The 20581-nt window shown below is 38.5% G+C and overlaps 2 protein-coding genes across 2 annotated transcripts; both read right to left on the bottom strand.

Annotated features, from left to right (window-relative positions):
• Positions 1 to 1520: 1520 nt before the first annotated feature.
• LOC108666850 (neprilysin-2-like) lies at positions 1521 to 15462 on the bottom strand. The gene is made up of 15 exons (XM_018153786.2): positions 15208 to 15462; positions 11724 to 11781; positions 10807 to 10894; positions 9532 to 9684; positions 8174 to 8419; positions 7578 to 7789; positions 6958 to 7137; positions 6451 to 6585; positions 5938 to 6020; positions 4587 to 4745; positions 3820 to 4060; positions 3228 to 3396; positions 2838 to 2956; positions 2556 to 2687; positions 1521 to 2274 (listed from the first exon to the last, which is right to left on the bottom strand). The coding sequence occupies exons 1-15, from the start codon at positions 15267 to 15269 to the stop codon at positions 1936 to 1938; spliced, it is 2376 nt and encodes a 791-aa protein (XP_018009275.1). The 5' UTR covers positions 15270 to 15462; the 3' UTR covers positions 1521 to 1935.
• A 1743-nt stretch (positions 15463 to 17205) lies between these two features.
• LOC108666849 (L-xylulose reductase-like) lies at positions 17206 to 19259 on the bottom strand. The gene is made up of 2 exons (XM_018153785.1): positions 19133 to 19259; positions 17206 to 18479 (listed from the first exon to the last, which is right to left on the bottom strand). The coding sequence occupies exons 1-2, from the start codon at positions 19257 to 19259 to the stop codon at positions 17764 to 17766; spliced, it is 843 nt and encodes a 280-aa protein (XP_018009274.1). The 3' UTR covers positions 17206 to 17763.
• Positions 19260 to 20581: the final 1322 nt, after the last annotated feature.

Genomic DNA, 20581 nt, shown 5'->3' with positions numbered 1-20581 from the left:
AGGACAGTTAAGGTCGATGATAGGAAAGATAGTTAAGGTCGGTGAGAGAGTGGATAGTCTAGTTGGTGGGAGGGGAGCGTAGCCGGGCTCCAATCAGCCCTGAAAAAAAAAACGCCTAACATATTTCCGACATCATCTTGTTTTAAGTATCTAGAGCTCTACGCGACCATATTCTGAAGCAAATAGCCCAGAGTGTAATGATCGTCCACCACTGAGCGTTACATCGAATCATCACTTCTTTCCCCGACTTTATTTCGAACTGTAACCAGCGGACAACGGACTGCAACCAATCAGTCTGGCTCGCCAGTGGAACCGCATGAATCCTGAGGTATTGTTGCCAGCGGACAACGGACTAAGACCAATCAGCCTGGCGAGCCAGTGGAACCGTATGAATCCTGAGGTATAGTTGTCACAAAATCTATGAATATTTTTGTACAAATTTATATTGCCACTCCCGCACGAAAAATATTGGTCTGCTACATTTCAATTATTCTGTTCACAGCCTAACGTCGAAGTCCCATTCTTACAAAATAGATATTAACGAATACAATTGATGCAAACCGAAGTCAACAAAAATTAATCAAACAGAATTATGAGAGGATGGTGAGAATTCTTTACAATTAACTAATGCGAAAATAAAACACTGATACCTTAAACCAGAGAGTGGCACTTTATGGGTAACCTTAATAACTTCTCTTCCAAGAAAACAAATAAAGGAAATACTTTAAAAAAAATAAGTCTTCATTGCGCACTCAAAATAAACGGTATTCTATGATTTCGTTTTTGAAACCAAGCAATTGTTTTTAAGTATATTATTAATGGCAGGTCGAAGTAATTTATCAAGTTTACCAAGCAGGGTTGGTCATAAAGAGAAATCGCCGGTTCTGGAGAAGATTAACGTATTTAGAGAACGTTTCCCTATTGGGTGACGATTGACCGTTTTCGATTTTTGACAAATTGTGTAGCAAGTGGGGGCTAAGCAAAAAAATTAATGTCGATAGTGAAAATAAGAAAATACTTCAGACTAACTCATGTTCCTTTGAAATGGAACTTATGATTTGGGTTTTGATATTAAGATTGCATATGAACATAGGACCAACTTTGTTTCGTGTGATCGAGGACGATCAAATTCTCAGGCAGTGGGAAAGGTTTCAGGTGACATATTATCGAGACTTCGTAGACAATGGTTCTCTCTCTCTCTCTCTTTGTCAGATCATAGCAACTTTCAATAAAGTGTTTATGCAAGGCTCTACAAGCCGCCACGATGTGAGGGAGTTAGTCTTGCTCCCGTTGAGCAGTCAAGCTACTATTCCGGTAGAACTGCTGCGGAACGTGCTGTCGTGTCGTTACAGTGTAGACTGTAATGCAAACCCTGGCGATCTGACTTGTACTGTAAAAAATTTAGCAATAATTATCTTTGTGTTTCCTGGAGTGCGAAATTAGCAATAATTATCTTTGTGTTTCCTGGAGTGCGAAATTTTCCTTGGCACTTTAAATGGACTACATGAATGAATTCAGACTTTCGGGTTAATACTTTATTGGGGTTAATATAACACAACGCGTGATAAAGTGAAAATAATTGCATGGAGAAGCAAGCTACTGACATTATGATTGGTTGCTTTTAATGTCATTGGAATATATTATTTGTCTTATTTTCTAAGGGTTTAAAAATCCCAATTAATTCAAACCGATATCATCGGCAAAATGGCAAGGAAATCATCATGGACAAGTATGAGAGAATAATTCTCATAATAACAAGTGTTATTGTGAAAACTTATTAAATAAACTTTTCTTCTAATCGCAACGTTTAACATGAGCACTGGTTAAATTTTTAGGATTATGAGCTTGAATAAGTGAATAAAAATCAAACTGCTAGCAAGAATATAGGTCAAAGACTTAGGAAATAAACAACAACAAAAAACAGCGCAATATCAACTACCAAACAGAACACTTATGAGACGGGTTCATTTTCGAATTCGATTTACAATTCCAGTCTCGCGAAAACTCGGGCAAATTGCTCAGCGGGCCGTTGACTCTGAAGCGAGCTGGCGCGTGAGCCCCAGTCAAGATCTGAAGCTTCAGCGTCTCGAGCCTGGTCTTGCTGCACCAAACGTTGGCCGCTGACAGCCAGAAAAGTTGTTTAGCTGTTAGCCCGAGCGCTGGTAACGGATTCTCCTCTCCGTGGTCACTGACGTACTGATTATATGCGTAGTACGCTTCTTTGAGGCCACCGTTGTCCGCTATGTTCTCTCCTTGGGTGTTCACGCCATTCAGCTGAAACGGGGGTTCTTACTAATCATTTTAGATTAGCACATCGGTAACACAGTTAAAACAGTTAAATAAGCTATAAGACGCACCTGAGCTCCAGCCACTGGCAATCATTGAGTTAAGAAAGAATTTCCGTCTATAGGTACTTGACTCGTTTTTCGCGCCAACTAAACATTTTAGTTATCCTGACTTGAAAACCATTCCCCAGTCATGGTACTCCAAGTGATAAAAAGCGGAACTCTTTCCATTTGGCGTTGAAATGTAGCACCAAGTTTCTTTCGCCTCACCTTAAGTCCGACTTCTGGGTGCGTGTAGTTGCCGTACTGATGAATGATGCACTTCGATTTATCGATAAATTTTGATCTTGTCTCGGGCTCCCACCATTCCTTGAGATCACCTTTGTCGTCAAACTGTCGACCCTATTGCAAAAGTGGAATATGATCATCTATTTCAAAGCTAAATTGTGTATGCAACAGCAGCAGAATAAATTCAAATGAAATTGAATGGTCAACATAATAGCTCCTCACTTCTACTAAAAGTAACTCGAGCAGAGTCCGAGTACAGCTCACCATGTCGTCGAAGCCGTGTGTGATTTCGTGGCCGATTACGAAGCCGATGGCGCCGTAGTTCAGGTACTTGGGGCGGTCAGCGTTGAAGAAAGTTCCTTGCAGAATTCCGGCCGGGAATTCTTAAGTCAAATTATGAAGAAACGTTCAAATTTCTTTCGAATATTTTGCGCATGCAACGTAAGGTGTGACTTTGACATTTATAACAGGTACCTAAAAGCAGAACTTGCAGGCAATCTCGCATTAAAAATCGTTACCAAAAATGTAAATTTTTAAGTTAAAAATACGTCTAGGCAGGTCTAACGAATAAAAATTTTCAGTTCCGAAATATGATAGTTAATTTAACGAAAAAATTACCCTGCAACACATTGATGCTTCACATATGTTCCTCACCGATAGAGTTCTCTAAAAAGCTGTAGAAGGCGTTAACGACAGCAGCAGCACCATGCTCTTTCCAGTCATTCTTGTCAACTTTGTCTCTAAGACTCTTGAAGTAATAATCCGTGCCAAAAATGGTAAAATTACGCATATTTGAGAGAAGCTCACCGTCCGAGATTCTTAACTGAAAAATAGGGAACATTATAATAAAAACATTTGCCCAAAGTATTTGTTTAAAGCGTCGAGTGTCAAGGTTGCTTAGTATTTCAGGAATGAAAAAAATGCCAAAATTACAAACTCACTAAATTTTACATAACTCATTCAATGACTGTACATTGAAACTATTTAATAGTTGCATCACAATCCTCTCTCCATTCACTCATTCACTGGTTTTCAGATTGATGTTAATGACCTTTAATCATTGCACTGTTCAGTTGATTAAAACTGCTTAGTAAGCATTGTTCATCATGAGGGCGTAAATATGCATTTCGAATTCTTGACATCTTTGACTTTCTCTTGACTTCAAATAACAATATTCATTTCAAACTTGATTATCAACTGAAATTAGGCAGTCAATCATTATGCAATCAAGTGAATAGATATTCACGTCTTTGAAAAGCTCTGCTAATTTGGACTCGTCCAAGAGTTCCTCCGGGTAGGCGATATGGGGCGTGATCGCCAGGGACTTGTTGATGGCGCGGATCCTGGTCTCGTCGTCCATCCAGTCAACAGTGCGCAGAATTTTATCGAATTCCGCCCTGACGTAGGATACCATCTCATCTGCTGCAGCCTTGGCGTCCTTCTTGAAGAATTTTTCAGCGTACAGTTTACCCACAGCAAGTGGGAGACTGTGAAAAATCCAGATAACAACTTTAATTTATTTAACGCATACGTCGTCCAGTGTCCACTGCTAATGAGACAGAATGCAAAAGGCAAATCAGATTATCTTGAACAGTGAAAGCTAATATTGTAACGGACTATGCTTACTAAAGTCGATAAAAAGTAATTACGACACGCACCTGCCACAAAATAAAAAAATTAGAAATTCAGTAATGTATTTAAATAAGAGAATCTGATACACCGAACCTATAATTGTGTTATTCTGCTATGACACCAGCCGTTCTCGACAAATCATTAACTTGGTTTTACATGAATATTTGTACAATGCGGAGCGTTTTGCCGTTATTGTATGTAAAACTTACTTACTCACAAGTCTTCAAATTATTTTCTCAAGTAACCGTTCATGTTTTAGCTTTGATTGCTTTTACTTGGTTTCAAATCAATTCGGTGTTTATGTGAGGTTCCGTATCTTACCAACCATGTTTATTTTTTAGCTTCTATAATTTTATGACGTGAGACGAAATTATTCCTCACCTGCTAGACACGACTCCCATGCACTCCTTCCACCTAGGCTTCCTCTTGCCAGTTCCAGTGATCTTCTTGGAGTAGGCGAGCTGCAGATCACGCGCGTCTTCTGACAAGTAACTGATGGTTGCCGCAGACAGCCGCCACATCATGTAGTTCGCGATCACTCTGTGGACAGCATGTTTCTGCATTTCAATATGAAAGTATTACAGGACATACTGTACCTTGTCAGCTCTTTAATTAAGCGAGTGGTGAACAAAAACTAAGGTAAGTACCAGATATTGACGATCACGTGCTCTGTGAACCAACAGTCTGGATGTTAACTCCTCTGTGACTGTAGGATGAATTTCACAGCTGGTATCAACAAAAAAAAAACATGCCACTTAATCCTGAAGAACACTTGCTCGCAAAACATTTGTTTGTGAAGCAGAACTTATTTTTATCGTCCTCTCGATATAAGTTCAGTTGAATCAGACGCCAAGAAACCACCTTCGTAGAATAACAATAACATGTCTCAGCGTTAAGCAAAGCAGCCCCTTGACGTTCAATATAATTGCGCAATATTTTGGTTTACGCAATATTATTGAGCGTCTAGGGGCGGTATTGACGGGTTGTGCAATATATCGCGTGATTTTCAGAATTCTGATAATATATTGCACAAACTGGAAGATATTGTGCCGTCTAGGGCTTTATTGCTTAATATTCTGTCAGTGGTCTCCAACGGTCGTACGGGAGTATAGTAACGCTTATCTACGCCTGATCGTAGCCGCGTGTTTTTATCATGGCGGATGTTAAGAAGTTGACAAATAATTTTTTAGGAATTCATCTAGGTATATCGGTTTCAATCAATAGGTTCAATCATTCTCAATTCATTAATTAATTTTACGTGGGTGAATTTCTCTCTGTGTTGATAAACCACCATTTCGACCATTTTCTACCTTTTTGTGAGCTTTTCTTCTGTTGATAACTTCTCTCTGTTGATAAACCACTGTTTCGACCATTTTCTACCTTTTTGCGAGCTTTTCCTTTTATTTTTGTAAGACTTGCTGACACAGCATTACTACGCAGTCAAATCATTATCACTCAACATGTTGGCTATGCATGAAGGTCTGGTTGGGACTGTTAGCGCAATATGATTGCACGTCTGGGGGCGTGATGGCACAATATATTGAGCAACATTTTTGAATAAGTAGGGGCTGCTTAATGAAACACTTCTTATTTAAGGGCAGGCTTACCGTTGAGTTCAATTTACATGTCTTGTAACGTATTTAGTTCTATTTCTCAGATAATCGTAAGAAATCTTACGATTCTTGCCCTGTTCGGGATTTGATATTTGTAAAAAATCTTTCTCATTCCCTACCTCTTGGGTGTTTCCAACAGAAGTTTCTCCAGATCCTCCATGTAAGTTGGCACAATTACAATTACTTCTTCATGTTCGGTGATCTAAAAAGAAAACAAAGATAAACTTTACTCACTTACTTACTTATACTTACTTTACAGTTTTCATTTCGCTCCCATTACATTACTTCTGGCTTAAGCTACCGTTGACCGCCATAAATGATTCTGAAAATCTCTTGAATCATAATTCAGGCGCTATTTTCACCTGTAAGTGTGTATCACGAACAATATTTTCAGGAGCATTGAATAGAGCTCAATTCATGGGTTCTCTGGTATCTATTAAAATGCCAGAGAAAAAATGCATCATCAGCCACTTGGCTGATGATGTTAGTTGATACGCTAAATGGATAGTGATACTAAAAATTAAATTAGTTCGATTGACTGAATAGCATTTATTACGAATTTTTACCGAGATTATGTCCTGTAACTTCGAATTATTATTCATATTCTTCAAAATGTCTTCTCAATAACTCACAGTGATGAAAGGAGATAAAAGATTGTTGATGTAAGTTAACCAGGGAATACTGGGCACCCTGTCCTGCAGTTCCGCTACGGTCATTTTGTTGTAGAGTTCCGTGAAGTTGCGTCGCCGTTCTTGTGGCAGTGAGAGCTGAAGATAAGCGTCGTCGGGTGTTGTTTGAAAAGAATTATATTATTATAATTATATTAAATAAATTAAGTTTCGATATTTTTGCAGGTACTCTTCTGGCTTGGCTGTCAATGTTAGTTTTCCTTAACATGCACACTTAAGTCGAAAATTTAGATAATTGAAACTTGTGTGCAACAAGTCATGTTCAGAAATAGACTCTTTTGCTGAATATAATCGAAGATTGCAAAAAATTTAAGAAATAATTTTCCAATGTTCGTTTCCAACCATTGTATAAATATAATTTATATATAACGAATTTTAGAACATGTAATTTTTTGAAAATATTTTTTTAATGTAATTTTTTACGAATTTCAAACATGTAATCTCGCTCACATTGGCAAGTTGTATCTCGAACAAGAGGCTCTCGGTGAGTTCGAGTTGGGCGGCTGTGCGGTTGGCGCCGAGGAGCGCGGCTAAGGAGACCTGGTAGTCGAGATACGCCCGCACGTCGCTGTCGTTCAGGCCGCGCAGCAGATACTCCCGAGACGGCATGCCCAGGCTCGGCTGGTCGATCTTATGTAACAAAACCGCTAGTTACACACCATGCCTTTAATAAGTAATTTTTGTATTATGGTGTGAACATGTGTCAAAAGACATGAAGCGGCATTCCCATTTTCATTACTAGTCTAGTTTGCTCGGTGCCAGGTAATTCAAAAAATAGAAAATACGTCGACTTTCCTGAAGCGCAAACTTTCTTACTTGCATCCCTTAAATGTCGAAGGGGTTAAAGTAACAGTAAAGATAAATCGCACGCAGATGTCAACAGCTCTACAGGCAATTCAAATACACGATTTTAGGTCGAAAAAACTGTCAACGTATACAACACTCATATTCTATTCGAATTCAATATTCAACTTTCACCCCAAAATCGTGTAAAAACTCACGGCATTCACCGAAAACTCCTTTATGAAGTTATAGTGCTCAATGAGCGCATTTTAAAAGACATAACTAACGTAAATTATATTCCATGACGAGTTCATGATGTCGCTGCCGATGGAGAATTCAAATAATAGGTCAATGGAGCAGCCGAGCCGCCTGTTGATGTAGACGTTCTGGACCCAGTCGAACCTGTTGTGGTCCCAGGCAGCGCCCTCCACCGCCGGCCAGCCGCCCATCTCCCGCAGGATGTCTTTCAGCGGCTGTAGGCCTTGCTCCGCGATGCTCTCTGTGCCGGAAAATTATGTCGTGTAGTTTGATTACAGTATAATTAGGATGTCTTTATTTATAATCTTTAGCACAAGTATGAATCCGCCTTTTGCAGCAATTGGAGTCTATATCGGTTGATGTAAACTAAAACGGATAAGCACAAAAAATATTGTCATATTCGCGATAATTCATTCATGTTTCATTAAAAACCACGTGAAATTTGTGTTCATTGATCATTTAATGGTCACTTTGTGGGCATTAGAGTAAACTAAAGGTTATGTTGATGATGAAAAAATGTTCTGGAATGATGATGATGATTATGATGAATTTGCTGGAATGATGATGAAAAAATTTGCTCCTTTGAGAAATTTGCTGGAATATGATGAACACGTGCTGGACTCACCGGTGTCCATGCAGGACTTGTAGAGTTGCTTGACCATCAGGCTGCTGGAGGTGTCCTCGGAAGAGTCCTCGCTCTCGACGAGCGTGCGCAGCTTCTGATTAAGGGCATCCGATATGTCGCTGAACTGCGATATGGAGCTCTTCTCGTCGGGGATGTTCTTGGTTCTCAGATAATTACCGCACGCATACTCGAAAAAATCCTCGCACGGATCAACTTCTGAGTCCATGTTGGCTATAAGCTGCGATGCTGGAAGGAAAATATTGCCGTAATAGGTATTGGTCATGTATCCTGATTTTCTATTTTGTTGCTCTGACGGTGAAAAAAAAATCTACAAAATCATGGTCGTCAAGCTCAGACAAGAAATGGTAGATTATTTTTTAAGTAATTATATTCTAATATTTTTCGTGCCATTGTATCTTATATGTTTTTGCTGTAGTACAATTTTTCTTAACCAACCATAAATACACCTTGACAGCGTCCATATATGGCCCTCGCTACATCGAAAGATATATTCAACTCCCATGAAAGTTGAAGCATGCCTCAAAACGGACATGAAAAAAGGTATTAACTTTGAAAATGATACTTGAATAAATTTTTCACGTGAGAAGGTATATGAGGATACGAGAGTGCAAAATCTCTCATAGAAGTTGCAGAGTTACAAGGTTCAGGCCTCATAAACTGGCCTGCATTGTCGGAAAAACCTTTTCATGGTCAGACATCGTAGACATGAGTGCGTTGCACCCTGTGCGCTGGAGATAAAGTTGGCATTTTGTACTGAAATTTAGTTTACAATGGGTCAATTAATTCCGAATATGATTGTATGACATGATGTATTCGGATAAATTCATCAGTTAGTACTAAAGCAGTTGTACTCCGAGCCGCCGCCCTTAGTATGCTCTCATCCCAGTAATACTGTACATTTCTATGTAACCAACATCTCGTCAATACATTTCTATATAACCAACAATAACTTGGAATTCGTTCTTCGTAAACTCAAACATTCAACAACTTTTGTCAAGTAAAATAGTTGACCTTCCGAACGAGTCAAAAAACACTAAGAAAAATTATCCGCGTGGCAAAGAAGCGGGCGAAAATACTTTTTGAGGATTATTGAATGTTTGGTGGATCCCCTAGAATTATAATAGCTCCTCATTATTGAATGATGTGACTACAATTAAGATGTGAGGGAAAAGTGTGAAACGACTATAGTCTATCCTCATCTTTGAATAATGATGAAGTAACGTTATAATCAATATTCGGTTTGTCATTGTGGTTGTAACATAGTGATGTCGGCGCTGAAGAGTAGGCCTAAATTTGAAATTATGATTCAATTCCGAAAATATGCATATCTTACTCACCTGAGGTGACACAGCCCTTGGTGAGGCAGATGTCGGCCGATGAAGACGATGGTTTATCGGAAGTTTTGTGCAGATTATTATCAGTTAGCTTAGCCAAGCCTGAAACATCCTCGATCGTCTTCACTTCGGCTGATGCCGAGCTGCCGGAAAGTTCTGAAACCGGAAACAGAACAGTATTTAAACAAAAAATTTATGCTTAAAGTGAGCAGCGGCCGCCGCACGTAGATTAAATTAATTTTCTTATAAATATCAATGACAGGGCTGATTAGTGAATGTAGGTGACTGTTCTGAAGATCTTACTTTATTGTGAGGATTGCTTATACAGATAAAATGATTGCACATTTTCATCCTTCTCTTTTAGTTTCTTATCATCAATCTCAGGAACCGTTTTCGCATCTTGTCTCTATCGACAGACGTTGTCGGTGTCGTCTCTTCATGTCGAGCTCCTGCCCTGGACAAATTCAAGTCTGAACCCGTTACTCTAATGAATGAGCGGTGCGGTGACACTTTCTTCTGAACATGGTCCATCACATGGTAGAGATACATTCGTTAGTTTAATTGATTGTGGCGTTTTCCTTTACCTAAAGCTGTTGTTCTAAGACAGCGGTGGTTAAAGAATTAAAAGTATATTCTAAACCAGCTTCTGTTAGGAAATGATTCCGGAGCTCGAGCACGAAGTCGTGATCCAAGATAATGTCTTTATTAAGCTTTAATAGGTCGTGCAGGAATAGAATAGAATTGAATAGAAGTGTCGGCACTGAAGAAATAGGCCTTTATGGTCTATTGCCGATTCTTGTACTTTTCGTGACTTGATTACCCTAGAGATCCGGCCTTTTGAACTCGATCTTTCCATAACTGACGACTGTTTGAGATAGCTGCTGCGCTTATCGCAAAGTCCACTAGGTGTTTTTCATTTCTAGACTGAACATTTGCCCCTGCATAGCTTTGTCTAGTCTGTTCATGCGTTCATGCAGGCGTTCATACTCGGAGCGTCAACGATGCCATCATTTTGGGTAAATTGCTATTTAAATTATTTGTATTAAGAAATTCAATGGAAGCCATTAAGATGTAAGGGATATGGCTCCTTGTAGTAAGACTTCCTGAGGAATAAACCCTGTTAAATGTATTAGGAACATGAACAACTTGTGTGGTACGCAACAACGAGCATTTAATGACATCATTGTCAATTGCCCCGAGTAATCTATCAATCTATCATGTTAATAGTAAAAACGTTAATACATTCAGTTAGTGATGGATTAGATTCTAAAAGCCTACCTGCGAACAAGCTGTTAGGAGAAGAACCAGCGATGACGGCGGCCATGGCGAGACACACGGCGATGAGGAGGAACAAACTCACGGCCACCATCGAATACATTCGTTAGTTTAATTGATTGTGGCGTTTTCCTTTACCTAAAGCTGTTGTTCTAAGACAGCGGTGGTTAAAGAATTAAAAGTATATTCTAAACCAGCTTCTGTTAGGAAATGATTCCGGAGCTCGAGCACGAAGTCGTGATCCAAGATAATGTCTTTATTAAGCTTTAATAGGTCGTGCAGGAATAGAATAGAATTGAATAGAAGTGTCGGCACTGAAGAAATAGGCCTTTATGGTCTATTGCCGATTCTTGTACTTTTCGTGACTTGATTACCCTAGAGATCCGGCCTTTTGAACTCGATCTTTCCATAACTGACGACTGTTTGAGATAGCTGCTGCGCTTATCGCAAAGTCCACTAGGTGTTTTTCATTTCTAGACTGAACATTTGCCCCTGCATAGCTTTGTCTAGTCTGTTCATGCGTTCATGCAGGCGTTCATACTCGGAGCGTCAACGATGCCATCATTTTGGGTAAATTGCTATTTAAATTATTTGTATTAAGAAATTCAATGGAAGCCATTAAGATGTAAGGGATATGGCTCCTTGTAGTAAGACTTCCTGAGGAATAAACCCTGTTAAATGTATTAGGAACATGAACAACTTGTGTGGTACGCAACAACGAGCATTTAATGACATCATTGTCAATTGCCCCGAGTAATCTATCAATCTATCATGTTAATAGTAAAAACGTTAATACATTCAGTTAGTGATGGATTAGATTCTAAAAGACTACCTGCGAACAAGCTGTTAGGAGAAGAACCAGCGATGACGGCGGCCATGGCGAGACACACGGCGATGAGGAGGAACAAACTCACGGCCACCATCGCCAGCAGCGCCACCTCCAGGCGCGTGCGCGACACCCACCATCCTCCACTGGGCCTGCAGCACAGGACGAGAGATTACGAATGGCATTGCCAAATTTATTCTCACGAGCATTCATTATATTAATTAAGAGTTTGAAAAAACAAAAGTAATGTTCTCATATATTTTTAAAAGTGTATCGGAGACTTGCTTCCTCAGCAGTTGAAAAAGGATCATTAATTGTGATAACAGTTGAGGAATATCATTGTGCTTCAAGTGTACATCTAATTTAAAAATCATTAAGAACGTTTGCAATACTTTTTAATTTAAATACGATTAATCTACTTGTTTGTTCAATTTTAGATTTTTGATTAAATATTACAATGACAAAGTATATTTTGCATCTCGTGTTTAATGAATAACATTCCACATGATAAGATGCTAAAATATTATATGAACTTCTTATAACTTTATTCATATTCTTGCTCGAGCGCGCCTCCACTTTCATAAGAGTTGCAAGTATCGTCAAGTGTAGCGAAAATCTTTGACGCCCTCAAGGTACTCAAGGTTTTTTGGCCTTATTCAGGTTGAATACAATTAAACCAAAGCAAGGACCCATATGATACAGTTGTAGGAAAAATAGTAGAATTTAATGACTATCCAGAGTTTCTTGACAAAAAACTATTTAAGTCTGACGTCCATGGCTTCTTTTCTTGTCAGCGCAACAAAAAAAATATGATAAAAATCAATAGTATTGTTTGTTGCAGACCTGTGTGACCGTATTATGCGCGCATTTCATAATTTATAGTTATGCGCACGTGCGCATAACTATAAACTATGAAACTAAACTAAAACTGAAACTAAACTATAAATAACGTGCGCATAGTTATGCGCACGTTATTTTTGCGATACATTATTCTCTTTGATCTTGATGCTTACCACCGACTATTTTTATCTTCCCCGCGCAGTTCAAGATTCTCTACGAAAACGTTTCATACAGTATAATTCGCTAATACAAAACTTGTCCGAATCAACGCGTTCTTGTTAAACTAGCTTCCCTCTTGTAATTACTCTTACTTATTTATTTTAATCCTTATCACACTTCCTTCTTCGTCGGAGAATTTCAAAAATTCTTGTTTTGCTCTATTATCATCAGAAGATGTTTCGTTCGTGTCCGTGTTTTTTATGAGTACGTGCTTATATATTCGTATCTAGTATGAGAAATGGCAGGGTAGAGTACTTAACCCTCTACAGCCTAACACGAGTAACCGGAGCAATATTGTCACAAGACTTCTTCCCAAAAAGGATACGTTCTATAGTGAGCGCAAAATGCCTTGCGATGATTGTTGCCACCACGTACAACAACTTTAAAATGTTTTCTGTTGCGTACAAACGTCTTAAGGTTGCTGAACTCGATAGTTTACGTACAATTTAACTTGAAAGTTATGTTCCCGGAAAGTGACATACGGCGGAAGAGGATTAAGTATGAAGTTGATGATAGCAAATACAGCAGCTGATCGGCCATTGAGATTTTTCCTAGTTTCGTTTCCTAGTGTATTGCTTCACAATGTTGGAGTTGGAAGGGGAAAAACGTAAGTCCTACATGTTGAAATTGGGGTACTACCAAAAAGTTTGAGAATCACAGCCTTAAAGCAATCAGTGTTAACCTCAATTAGGACAAATACAGAGAACAAAATTTTTTAAGGGTTATAAAGTATGCTGAACTGCAAAAAAGCACAGTTCCAGCTAATCAATCAAACGGCATGAGGAGCAAAGTACTCATCACGCGATAAATTTCTCTAAAAAAATTAGTGGACGTTGCTTTGCATCATTAAAAGGGTTGGTATAATAACAACTCGAGAGAAATAACATGAATTGAATAAAAACTGCTATACTAACGTGAGCCGATCTATATTTTGTGAAAGTCCCGAATTTTTGTATGATTCCCATTGCATTTTTATGCGATAATCTTTATTGTTCTTATGCTGATCCCATAACAGGGGCAAGTTTTATAGAAAATGTGTTGGATGCGTTTGGCTAAGCTCATTTTCTGTAGCCGGGTCGACATGTTGGAATATATGTTCATTGTTCTACGCCGTGTGGCCGGTAGAGCGCATGCGACAGCATACTAAGATGAGCGATATCTTAGCCAGGTAACACACATATTTTCTTATGTTTTTGCCTGAACAGGTATATCAATAATGATATTGGCGTGCAGAATTAGGTTTTTATTCCCGCCATGGACAATGTAGATCAAAAATCGACTTTTAAATTATGCTACGTATATTGAATATCTTTCGGAAAATATAGAAGAAAGAGTTGACCTGCACCATAACACATTTATTTCTTGTAATCGAAAAATATGTAGAATGATATAATTTCTTTAATTATCCGTTTGTGCCCAATTAGTAGTGACTCTTCATGTACAAAAATGTACTTAATTAATGGCACGGTGCCGCTTTGTTTCCTATTACATCTTGATTAAGTGGATCAATAACTGTCACTACTCATTGCTTATTACAAGTTCACTATTTGAAGCCCTCAACACTCCGACCATGGAGCTGTACAATTTTGTACGACCACTGATATGTACTCGTCCACTGAAATTTTCATCGTAGTTTTATGACCGTCCCGGGAGTAAATATGTGATAGATCAGTGGCTCCCAAAGTGGGCGATATCGCCCCCCTCCTGGGGGTGATATTGCCCCCCTGGGGGGGCGGCGGAAAGATCTGGAGGGGCGGTGAGGAAGAAAGGGACAGTAGGGGGGCCGCAGTCCGCGTCAGAAGTTTGTACGTTTGTTTGGCGATTTGTACACAACACGTGCAGACCATGACTCCGAATCGAATAAATTTTCACGAGCTAAAAATCACCGTTTACGTATATTGTAAAATTTCATTCGGATCTGTTCAGTAGTTTGAAAGACAGTCTTTTATCACTGCGAATTTCAGCCCATATCGCCATATAACTCCGAATGAAGGTGAAATTAAAAATGTTTTCATGAGCTAAACATCACCTTTAGGTACTGATGAATACTTGTTCCAAGTTTTATCGAGCTGCGTTCATTAGTTTAGGAGATATTCCTTAGTCACTGAATTTAGAGATTGGCCGTGAGACCGGCTGCGAGACCGGCCACGAGTCCAGCCGTAAATTTGTCCGAACCGTCTTGAATTTCTAGTGCTGAAACACTTAAAACTGTAAAAAATATGTTGGTTTACTAAATGAGATTCTATTTGTGAAATGCACATTTGTGTCTAACATTTCTCATTTAAATTTGCAGCGAACTAAATATCAAGAAAGAGGCTTTTGTTTTTATACGTTTCTTTCGGCTGAGGGGCGCCAGGGATTCACTGGGGAGCCAAAAGGGGAGCCAGCTTGAACAGGTTTGGGAACCACTGTGATAGGCGATTAAAAACATGAGAGCTTTCTTATTAAAATAATTTGGCCGAGTTCAGTCAAGCGCCTTAATTTAGGGTTAATCCGTAGAAAATCAACTGTTTACTCACGTGTCCTCAGAAGTACGTCTGGCACTGGTCAGAGTCACCTGACTCTCAGCAAGATCAGGCATTGCAAATAATGAGCCTTGAATACTCGTAAGTCTTTACGATGGGCCGAATGACGCTGGACTACCTATTATAAACTGCATGGGCTGGTACGGTTCCAGCTCTGTGTCAGACTAGACAACCGCGACCATGATGAAAATGTCAGCTGAGCTTCGATAGATATAATAATGTGATTTAAACAAACTAAATGCAGACAAGGAGTTGGTTCGATACATGCATTATAATAGATGCCAGATAACCCATGGATTGAGCGTACGCACTAGTCAATGCTCGTCAAAATATTGTTCTAGAATTTTTTCTAAGAGTAGAGATTCAACAACAATCATCTGATGCGTCGAAAATTGTCTTGTATCAAATAAAAATAATTTATTATTTAATCAATTCTGAAGTTCTAAAATTACTAGACTGCTTAAATCGCAAGTTCATCAAGAATTTAAAAGCAAAGAAAACCGCCGAAATATTCACCGTTTCTTAAGAATGAAAACGTTTCGGAGTCTAGCTCCATCGTCAGTTCAAAAGTTCAAAACCTATAATACTTATAATACTTCTAATTGATTATGCTTTTCTTATAGGTTTTGAACTTCTGAATTGACGATGGAGCTGCACTCTAGAACGTTTTCATTCCAAAATGGTGAATATTTTTGCTGTTTTCTATGTTTTTAAATTCTTGAATTCTGAAGTTATACAACTTGCATTTAATTCTGTATCATTGCTTTTTCTTTCATTCAAGCGTGTCTTTTATATTTTTTTAGTTAACTACACTGGTGCCCTCAGCAGGAAAAGAACTGCGTAGTTTTATGTGTGTCGTAACAGTTAATAGTTCAATAGTTAGATAATACGCCGTATTCGAAGTATTTAACTACATTAAACGTATTAAAAACCGCTTGACTTTTATAAAGATTACTTCGTTAAAACTATGATAGAAATGACTTCGTTAATTAATTACATTAATTAAAGCATTAATTAAAGCTATTTTTCAATCCCTTATAATCAATAGAGCGTAACGTATATTATTTCTAAGTTGCGGCGATGAAAACTATCTCTGCTGGAGCCAATGCTATTTTGAGAGGGTGCACGTTGTTGCAAAGTCAGGCGCTGTGCAAAAACTGGTGTCGGGCACTCAACTCAGTCTATTATATACACGTTTACATTACCCAATTTCTGTCTACTTCATGCCTCAAAATATATTTTCATCATATGGTGTTTAGTTCCGCAATATTTTCAACGCCCCCGCTCTTCGTGACAATTATCATAAATGATGATGCTAATTGTAGATTGACATGATTTGTAACTTGGAACCCAAATTCATTTTACTAGCGATTTTGCTAATAAAATTCTTTTTACTAAAATTCATTCGCCAATGATTCATTTCAGCAGAGTCATGACACTCCTTTCATTACATTTGCATTCTTAGTATGAAAAATCGTTACGGGGTTTGAGAGAAATTGTTCAGGATTAAGAGGATTTTTAAAGTTAATGAATTATATAACCCGGGCAACGCCGGTTGGAGCTGCTATATAAAGCTGAAAACAAAAGACTATTATTACATGACTGACTTATTAATGTTTTTGCAAACTTCAAAATAGGACAATTAAAAAGGGGGTTTTGTTTCAAATGGGTTTGATCTGGTAATCTATAATTGTCATTACTATTTTTACAAATTATTATGACAACGGGGATGACGATTTGCTTACGGATTACTCTCAACTCTAAATAATTAATCCCGCACAACCCCCGAATTATAATCTTCCAGTATTGAACAATAATCATAATTGCGACTTGGAAATACTGATTTCGTAATTGGATGTCTTAAATAAATTTGTACGCAAAAAGAAGGTATTCATCAGTACTTTCTAAAATAATTTATTTGAATTGTATTTTGAAAATTTTTATGCAGCTTGATGATATATTGGATAAAATTTCACTAAAATGTATCGTAAGTGATATGTTCTTATTTGTAATGCAGCCCTAAAGTAATTGCATGTACAGAAACAATGATAAGAAAGTTCCAGTTGCAAAGTTTGGTTCATATTTGTATTTATAGCCTAGTTCCTGACTCACACTCCACCCCTAAAATTTGTACAAAGCTCCCATGAATAAATTTTGGCTAACATGTCAAACGTTATGCCCATTATCTTGAGCCCAGGGAATGATGTAAGTTTTAGTGGTAAGTCAGGTAATATTAGATATCTATTATTGAGACAAAAATTTGGCCCCACCAAAGAGCACGGCGGTGAAAACTTCTTTGCGTGCTGCTCTATGATATGGAAATTCTATATAAAAAATTCGAAAGACGTAATCGGCAACGAGGAACTGCCCTCAATTTTGACATGAAGTTTTCATGTACAATATATATTGTACATGAAAACTTCATATTATTAGTTTCATGTACAATATATTAGGGCACTAATGTAAAGAAAAATGCATGAACAGAATAACGATAACGTTTCTCGAAGTTATACTATTGTAAAGTAAATTTGTAACTGTGAACGAAATTTCTTAGGAACACAAAAAACCTCCATCAACGGGCAATAAATGTCCATTGACGAGGTCACTGTAGTCACTAAGCAAGTACACTACAGCATTGACGACGTCATTCCTGCAAGGGAATTTTCCTTGAGGAGTTCTAGCCATCAGAAGCTCGTTTCCGGCCCCAGTTTCAGTATTTTTCCTATTTGGTGCCATAACCTGGCCTGAGAAGGTGTCTGTCACTAGGGTGGGGCAGACAGCGTTCACACGAATGCCTTTTGACGACAATTCCAGAGCCATCGACCTCGTGAAAGAGTCAACAGCTGCTTTACAGGCTGAGTAGATACCAGTTTGAATCATAGGTTTTTGCCCTCCTATCGATGACATGTTGACTATGTTTCCTTTCTCGCCTCGAGTGATGAGGTCTGATGCCACAACTTGCGACACGTTGAGAACTCCTTTGACGTTCACGTCGAGGCTTGCATTAACATCGGCAAGACTGGTCTTCAATATTGGGCTCCACTTAAAAACTACCGCAATGTTTACAAGGAGATGAATCGGAGTTACTTTTTTCACGGCTTCCCGAGTAGCTTCCCAGTCTTGCAAATCCACGCAAAGCGTAACAATTGCGGGGTTTTCAGCATGGAGGCTGTCAAGCTCGGCTTGGACTAGGCTCAAGGCATACACTTTCGCCCCAAGCTCAGCCAGCCGAAGAGCCGTCGCTCTTCCGATGCCAGTAAAATGCTCTTTCCAGTAAAATCAACTGACAAGACGTTCATGCTGACGTTTCTTGATGGAAAACGTTACTGAAAGAAGGGATAGGAAAGTTAACATATAAATTAATAGAATTGAATAGTAGAAATTGAACTACAATTTGAATAGCAGAAGTAAAATATCGGCAGGAAAGTATGTACAAAAATATTCCAATCATAAGGTCAAAGTGCTATCGCGTCATTATTGTTGAGTTATCATTTTTAATTTCAATAGAGGTTGATAATTTATTAAAGAAATGATGCTACAAAAATTATAAAAGTCTACTTATTGATCAAACTGGAGCTGATGAAATTGCACTGCCGACACTAACATTAGTGTATGCATGCCAAGTATTTATCATTTCTCTACGAACGCTGCAAACACCGTTAAGCCATCCCATGTCCTAATATTTTATTCACGACCTTCTGTACAACTTAAAACCTCAGAATGTTATTTTAACCCTTCTTATTAAGCACTCTGCACCTATTTGCTTAATTGCATAAGTATTTCAGTTTTTTATCCGCCTGCCACTGCCAGCCTGTGATATGTCTTCCCTATACATTGCAAGTGACCCTGCGACGCCACCAAGGAGCGCCGTTAACACAAATAAATAAGTTTAGGAGCTGCGCACCAACCTATAATGTACCGATGCTGTGTTCCTTATAAACTCTGCTGCTCTCAGGTCTGTGGCACAACCTGGACTGATTAGTTATCTCATCCAAGGCCCTAGTTACCAAGTGCAGATCGCTTGAGATATTAGGTGACATGTGCATCGTTCATGACTGCGCGGTTACATGATGTTTTGTTTTCTCATCTTGAAAGCTGCAAGAACACTGCCAAAAAAATGCATATTGATGTATACAATATATCTTCGAAATATTGTATATATCAATAAACTACCTAAACAGACGTCGCGGAGATAAGATTGGGAACATTCATTCTTTGGGACAAGCGTAATCATTAATCAGCCTTATGAGTATCGTATGTATGTTGATTATCATCAAAGTTCATGCATATTTAGTGTCTCACCGTTACCTAGGAGTCTGTTACTTCATGATCAATATATCCTGTATAGGTGCGACATTGGGAAATTTTTATTTTTAGTTACAGTGAATGAAATGACTCTAACAATGGGGAGAATGGGCAGCATAGAATGTAAATTTTACGACCAAAATTACAAATTTAAACTGGTCAATAAATTACTCTACTCAATTAAACATGGAAATACATTTGAGTATATGTACAATAACTTCGAAATGACCCTAATTCGTCGCCATACAACGCTGCCCGACGCGTCGGACTCTCGAGTTGTGGCCAACCGTTACTTGGCCTCTAGACGCGACTGTTGAGTCAGCAGAAACGGTCCTTAAAGTAGTTATTGGTGAGTTATTGGCTTCAGTCCCCGCAACATAGATCATGTTTGAGATGGGGCATTGAACTTACCTTTGAGGTGGAGCGAAAGGGTGAAAATATTCGTTAATTTATGAACAAAAATTATCTCAAGTGTCTATTTCATGTGTTTCATTGTGAACATCTGAAATTATGCATTAGTGGATAATCTATTCGTGTCAAATTGACTTATGATGCTGGCGATTTATACTTTGAACTCATCTTCTACTCATTAAACTTGAAACTTTTTGATTGATTTTTAGTGCAAAAAACACAATGAAGTTTAGTCGTGTGCGAAGCAGCCAAAACTTGACATTCCACGCGTCTTTTGAATCTAATTTCGGGGTAAAAACGGAAAGAGAATTGTCATAAGTTACAAGCCCTCGAGGCAATTAGCTACCCACACCGCAGCCATATCGAACTCGGACCATTTAGTTGCGAGGAAAAACGAATGTAGGACTAGGAACTCATTCGCAATGAAGAAGTAGGCAACGCTTATCAATTTTAGAAACCTTTACTTGCAGTGCGAGGTTAGCGCCAAAAGAATGGTGTCGACTCGTTCTAACCGTAAAATGTATATTCCTACGAGCAGTTTTTTTTAATTAATTAACGCGGGTACATCCTGCTGAAACGTATTTTATCATCAGGACATGAATTTAGAACTTCAACATGAATTTAAAACTTAAATAAAGAAGACTTTTGCAAA

The sequence above is a fragment of the Hyalella azteca genome, unplaced genomic scaffold (genome assembly GCF_000764305.2).
Source record: "Hyalella azteca isolate HAZT.00-mixed unplaced genomic scaffold, Hazt_2.0.2 contig14966, whole genome shotgun sequence".
Classification (NCBI taxonomy): Eukaryota; Metazoa; Arthropoda; class Malacostraca; order Amphipoda; family Hyalellidae; genus Hyalella; species Hyalella azteca.
This window is presented reverse-complemented; position numbering and strand designations above follow the sequence as displayed.

Coding starts and splice junctions, on each gene's coding strand:
- LOC108666849 (XM_018153785.1), bottom strand. CDS start 19,259: ATGCACATGTCACCTAATATCTCAAGCGATCTGCACTTGGTAACTAGG. Junction 18,480..19,132: donor TTATAAGGAACACAGCATCG/GTACATTATAGG, acceptor TTTACTGGAAAG/AGCATTTTACTGGCATCGGA.
- LOC108666850 (XM_018153786.2), bottom strand. CDS start 15,269: ATGCCTGATCTTGCTGAGAGTCAGGTGACTCTGACCAGTGCCAGACGT. Junction 2,957..3,227: donor CTTTTTAGAGAACTCTATCG/GTGAGGAACATA, acceptor ATTTGACTTAAG/AATTCCCGGCCGGAATTCTG. Junction 2,688..2,837: donor CACACGGCTTCGACGACATG/GTGAGCTGTACT, acceptor CTTTTGCAATAG/GGTCGACAGTTTGACGACAA.